The 6,016-nt window shown below is 42.2% G+C and overlaps 1 protein-coding gene across 1 annotated transcript; it reads right to left on the bottom strand.

The window, feature by feature from the left end:
• Positions 1 to 811: 811 nt before the first annotated feature.
• On the bottom strand, positions 812 to 3,295 carry LOC147424649 (uncharacterized). The gene is made up of 3 exons (XM_086499592.1): positions 2,873 to 3,295; positions 1,121 to 2,788; positions 812 to 1,018 (listed from the first exon to the last, which is right to left on the bottom strand). Exons 1-3 carry the CDS (start codon positions 3,150 to 3,152, stop codon positions 963 to 965), a joined length of 2,004 nt encoding a protein of 667 aa, XP_086355718.1. The 5' UTR covers positions 3,153 to 3,295; the 3' UTR covers positions 812 to 962.
• Between the last annotated feature and the right edge of the window lie 2,721 nt (positions 3,296 to 6,016).

Here is a 6,016-nt window from a genome sequence, read left to right as displayed (position 1 = left end):
CCTACACATAATGCATACTTAAGAGTATATTGCAGGAATAAAGAAGTTCACAGACAGGCACCGAGCTTTGCATATGGTATGATATAAGAGAGAACCTTCAAATAGCCTGATACTAGTCCACAATCTGCGGCACTAAAGCCCTCGAACTAACTCTCAATCCTCTCTCCATTCGGATATAGCAGACAACTTGATTTCTAAAATTTTTGCACAATTCAACTACACTAGTAGTCACTTAGCCTATCCAAGCAGAACACTAGCCCTTTAAAATGCTGAAACGGACTAGCTTGCCTTCCCTTTTCATCCCTTTCGGCTTGGCAGTACATTTTCTCCCTTCTAACAGAGCCATTCTCCCAAGTTGGTCAATGATCAGGTAGAAAACAAAAACCTTTCTTTCCACTTTCAACTTTAGAGTTAAATTATGAGGATCCTTAGAAATATTGAACAACAGCAACAATGGAAACCGTGACATCGAATGTACTGGACCACTGCAATTGTTCTCAGATTCAGGTTCATCATGAGAGCCACACATGGGAAACAAGGACTAATAGCCAATATTACAGCTCAGAGATGAAGAATAAGTGCCACCAATAACACAGCAACTCTGAGCGTAACGAGGTCTGGCGCATTATAGGGTATAAGCCTTTTCCTTGTCAAGGGTAAACCAAGAAGTTCTTATTTACAAGCCCACACACACCTAAGCACACATACCTAGGTGAATCTCAAGACTGACTTTTGCTTTTGCAAGTCCCAACTCTGCTTCGAGCCAGGGAGCAAGAACTTACAGGTACAAAAACTATGCTATCCTACCCTGCCCATGGATGTGCTTTGGACAGAAGTTCAATAAAAGAACCTGCATGCTTCACATCAAAGGCCTCAATGTGAAACCTCTGGCAACATCTTGCTCTTATAAACGAGGATTTCAGTGCATTTTTATTCCAGACATTGATGCAGGCCAGGCCAGCTTAAGGAAACTGGCCAGGACCATCTGAATAATGCCTCTTCTTGTGCTGCCCATCACCTGCATTCAGCATAATTGCAGAGGTCTCAAGCCTGTCATATAAGCCATCGCTGGAAAAATAGCATACAACTAAGAAAGCCCTTGGCCTTTACGTTCAGGTACCTTTAGCATGCGCATCGATTGAGGTAAAAGCTTCATTGGAAGCAGAAACATTTCTGTTTGCTTTCAGCAACTCTTGTAGTTCCTGCATTATCTCGTTCAGCAACACCAAGTTCACATGCTCATGATTGGAAGGAACTGAACAATGTCGCAAAAGTGTGTTCTGACTTTCCAGGGCCTGTAGTCGCAAGTTAATACCTTCTAATGTGACCCTCTTGGCATCCCAGATCTCCTCTTCCAGCATCGGTTTGCCCATACCTTCAATTATGCTTGTGATACTTTGCTGTGAGTTGCTCCTTTTAACAAAGCTTGGTAAGTCAAGATGTTTTTCCTCCTCAGAAGCGTCCCATTGCACAACTTTGTTTCTCTGTCGTTTTCCTCCATGGATTTCCAAAACTTCATCAGTGGCAGGCACCTGGGTTTCACAACATGGAGCACTAATAATATTAGCCACATCGACATTCACAACCCTTTCTTCATCAATCAGGTTTGAAGCTTCCGTCTCTGATGCCGTTCCATTATCTTCTTTCAACTGCAGGTTGCCATCGTTCTCACTATTTACATTAGGGCTCCATGCTATAGATATATCAGGACTTAAAAGTTTGTATACCAAAGAATCTTGAGAACCTTGTGCTTGTTGCCATAACTCCAACTTTTCAGATTCTTCAAGGGCTAACAGCTGCTTCTCTACAGCAGAGAGCTGGACTAGAATAGCTTTTGCATCATCATCGTCATTAGGCTGACATTTCTCCAGGTTCTTGTCCGGCTCAACAAGCATGGTCTCCTCCGTCTCATGTGGAACCTGCAAATCTTTCAAATCACATACTCCTTCAATGTGGGTAAAGCTCTTAAACCTCTTCAAAGGCTCACAACACTCTTCTTTCAGAGGCAAGCACTTCAAAGCTGTAGTGGTATAGGCAGATCTTACAACAGTCTCACCAGCCTCCTCTGCTACATTGACAAATTCATCAATACCGCCAGTCAAAAGAAAAAGAGGTTTGGTCACAATGGAGCGGGATGGGACCTTCTCCACATTCTCTGCCATATCCAAGTAATCATCCTCAGCGTATGTCCTCCTTCGAAGCTCACTTAACAACTCCTCTAAAACAAGCCGTTCATTCTCCTTTCTACACAAATCTTCTTCTAGGAGTTGGATGGCATGTTCATCATGAAGCGCCTTCTCCTCTGACATTCTTTGATAGTGATCAGCTTCCATTTGCAATGCTGATTTCTCTTCTTGTAACCGTAAAATCATGGCCATTGCTTCATTTGCAGCAGTCTCAGCAGCAACTCTTTCCTCCTCTAACTCCTCATACAAAGTTCTCAAATTTCTGCGCTCTGCTTGCAGTGCCTTAAGCAAACTCAAAATTACTTCTTCATGCCCTCGATCCTTCTGCTTCAGATATTCTGAGCTCACCTCAATCAAGTCATCATAAAGGTCCAATCCTGCTTCAATGCATTGGCATGTCTCTCCATCCACAGAACCTTTGAACTCTGAAGTACCCTCCCCCAGACTGGCAGAGCTGTTATGTCTGCTCTGCCTTTTATAGGCTGAAGACATACTGAGGCTCCTCGCCTGGTTAGCAAGGCCTGCCTTTCTTGAAAATGTAAGCTCGCTTGCATCTCTGCTGCTTTGAATTTCTTGTGGAAGGGCTCTTCCGGGAGGCAGACCTGGAGATTGCTTTCAATTGAGAAAGATAGTCTGTGAAATTCAAAAGAGGTGTAAAATTCCGAGAAAATGGCCAGAAACTGTACCTCTGGAGAACCGAGTGGGGGTCCGAGATGCACTTGGCGTTTCTGAGCTTTGGCCACTGCCTCGTTCGCGGCAAGGAGAGAAAGGAGGGAAATGCCCAGAACAAAAGGCACTGTGCTGTCTGTGCCTACTACATGAGAACGCTCGACCAACAGGTAGAAACTTTGCAACCTCGAGAGCAAGAAGTGCAAGTAGCATTTGAAACAAAATGAAAAGAGCCAGCACAAACTCGTAGCAGGCAGAGATTAGGCCAGAAATCCTCCATGGATTGCTGCCATTCATGGCGTGTGGATATATCAATGAAATGTCACAATACAAGAAAAGCCCCAACGGGGTAAATATCAGCTCAGCATCGAGCAGCAAAATACAGACGTAGCCAGAATGAGATCAAGAAGTAATTGGTGAGATGATTATTTACAAATTGCAAAAAGCCCTAAAATTTGGAAGAAATTTAATGCAGGAAACTAGCAATGCTGTCAAACAAACGGAACAACCAAAATGGGGAGCTGTACACCAAACCCACACAGGCTCTTGTGCCCAATCGGAAGATGTCAAAATATTATGCAAGCAAAGCCTTCCCGGGCCGGCATGGCGGTCCCTGCTGCTACTGAAGGATCCAAGGAAAAAGGAGGGGAAAACGCAGAAGAGACGATGAGCAATAGTATCACCGCGTGTGCGCCCTTTTAGGGCGATCCCCGGGTCACCGTGTGTGTATGTGGCAAACCGTTGTATTCTAGCGACTCGGGAGCCCTCTCAGAGAAGAGTCTCTCTCTCTCTCTCTCTCTCTTTCTCATACACATGCACACATATCCGCTGCCGACAGTTGGCACATGTGGCCAGCCCCAATCTAATCTATCTAAGAGCCGGGTCTCGCCCACCGCTAGAGTTTTTAATAGCTGAATTTAAGATGTAATATTGCTATCATATGGTACAACTACTAATAATAAATTTAAATTGCTATATTTTGATTTCCTTTCTTAAGGGATATGGACTTTTCATTTTGATTTCTGACCTGGTTATCTTCATGAGAGGGCTTCCTCACAGGCACACGCCAATGGAGATTGGAGGGGTTGGCTCTCTAATCAATCTTCTTTTTTTTGGAGAAAAAGAGTTGAATTATAAAGAGAAAGAGAAAAATACAACTACCCCTTAGGAGGGAAAGCGGCTATCATCTCTGTAACAATACAGAACACAAAGGAGTGGACAGGGAAAGATATCTAAAAATCAAAGCAATCCTTGAAAATTTATACAAGGAAAAAATATGTTGCCCTCGGGGGGGGTGCACTATGTAATCATGTTAATGTATAACGTGAGTTTGAAAGGAGGGGTTTTAAATGCAAAAATCTAAGACAATTTAACAAAGATACATTAAAATAAATCTTGAAAAAAAAATTCTAAAATAAGGGGTCATTTTATTCATTCAGACATGTTAAAAGAGGGTTTTTTTTAATACCCCATGAACGCACGTTACATAGGGGCCCCGAGATGTTGCCTCCATCTTTGCCACTTCAAAATTTTATGATGTTCTTTAACTTCAATGCATGTAGCTTCTTTGACCATACCAAGACAATCCTTCATGACACCCCTAAAACTAATGGCCAACGGAATTATAAATGAAGAGTGTAGATTGAGCCCATAAGTTGCTTTATTTCTCTCTGTCCAAATCTGCCACAAAAATGCACCTCTCAGCTAAGTCCACAATGGAACTTCCATGAAGCTGCATTCCTCTAGGAGAAGAGATCTCCAATTGAGTGATGTCTCCTTTACATTACAGCCTTTTTCTAGTTCAATATAGAAAAGGAAATTAAATTTATTTAACCCTCTGCCAATTACGTAATGGTCAATTTGCTCTAATCTCTAATGTTTGATAATCATCCTCAATCCCCCGAGGATAATTGATTAACTCCTCAATCTCTCGAGAATCTCCCAAAGTTGATAATCTATCTAAGAGTCGGGTCTCGTCCACCGCTAGAGTTTTTAATAGCTGAATTTAAGTTGTAATATTGCTATCATATAGTATAACTACTAATAATAAATTTAAATTGCTATATTTTGATTTCCTTTCTTAAGGGAGATGGACTTTTCATTTTGATTTCTGACTGGTTATCTTCATGAGAGGGCTGCCTCACAGGCACGCCAATGGAGATTGTAGGGGTTGGCTCTCTAATCAATCTTCTTTTCTTTTGGAGAAAAAAGAAGAAGGAGAAGAGGGTGACCTCTTTCTTGCCCTTTTCTTCCTTTGTTTCCTCTCTTCCCTTTTGGAGTGACGAGGAGAAGGACTATGGGTTAACTGTTTCCTTTTGGGAGGAGTTGGCGATTGTTTAGTCCGCCATCTTTGTGGAGCCACATCTTTAGAGGAACTTAGGGATTCATTACTTTCTTGTTCTTTGGATTCCTCCTCTTGTATGGGAAAGAGTCTTCTTTTGGGGGTCTCATCAAGAGGCCTCCTAAGCTCTCTCTCCTCTTGGAGAGGAAAGGAAATCCCATAAGCACGAAGTTGTTGAGTAACTTTGACTTGCAAAGCAGGGTTGCCATAGCTTGTTGCAACCTAGTGACAAGATAATTAACAAACATGGGGACATCATCATTAGCTTCATGTGCAAAATCAAAGTTACCAATGTTCATTCTACTCTCTTGGTTATTGTCAGCCATGTTAATTGAACTTATGTGTTTACTTAGTGTATGTTGAGATGTCGAGCTCTCCATCTTGAGCTAGCATCCACTACGGGTCTTGGCCGCTTACGATATTTACTCACTGGCGCGTTAGGTGACCGACACGGAGGATCTTTGCCAGTGATTCTACAGCTGGACTACACTTATAGTGCCAGCCTAGTACGCTTCTAGCGAGTTCACACTTAGTGATTGCATGTACATATGTGCTACTTTTCAGTGTCATTTTGTACTCTCTTTTCTATGCGAAGAAGAAAAAGCAGGTTCAACAGATTTGCAGGTTTTTGCAGATTGCAGCTATTTTGTCTTAGTGCTTCAAGATGTTTGATGGTTTCAGTCAGATTGTTACTAAGAAGCTTGAGAAAAATAACTACCCTGCATGGAAGTTCAGAATAACAAATTTCCTAAAAGGAAAAGGTTATTGGGACTATGTAGAAGGAGATAATGAAAAGGAACCAGAGATTCCCGAGGCAAAT

Source organism: Adiantum capillus-veneris, chromosome 25 (genome assembly GCF_014529385.1).
Source record: "Adiantum capillus-veneris isolate H3 chromosome 25, ASM1452938v2, whole genome shotgun sequence".
NCBI classification, from domain to species: Eukaryota; Viridiplantae; Streptophyta; class Polypodiopsida; order Polypodiales; family Pteridaceae; genus Adiantum; species Adiantum capillus-veneris.
This window is presented reverse-complemented; position numbering and strand designations above follow the sequence as displayed.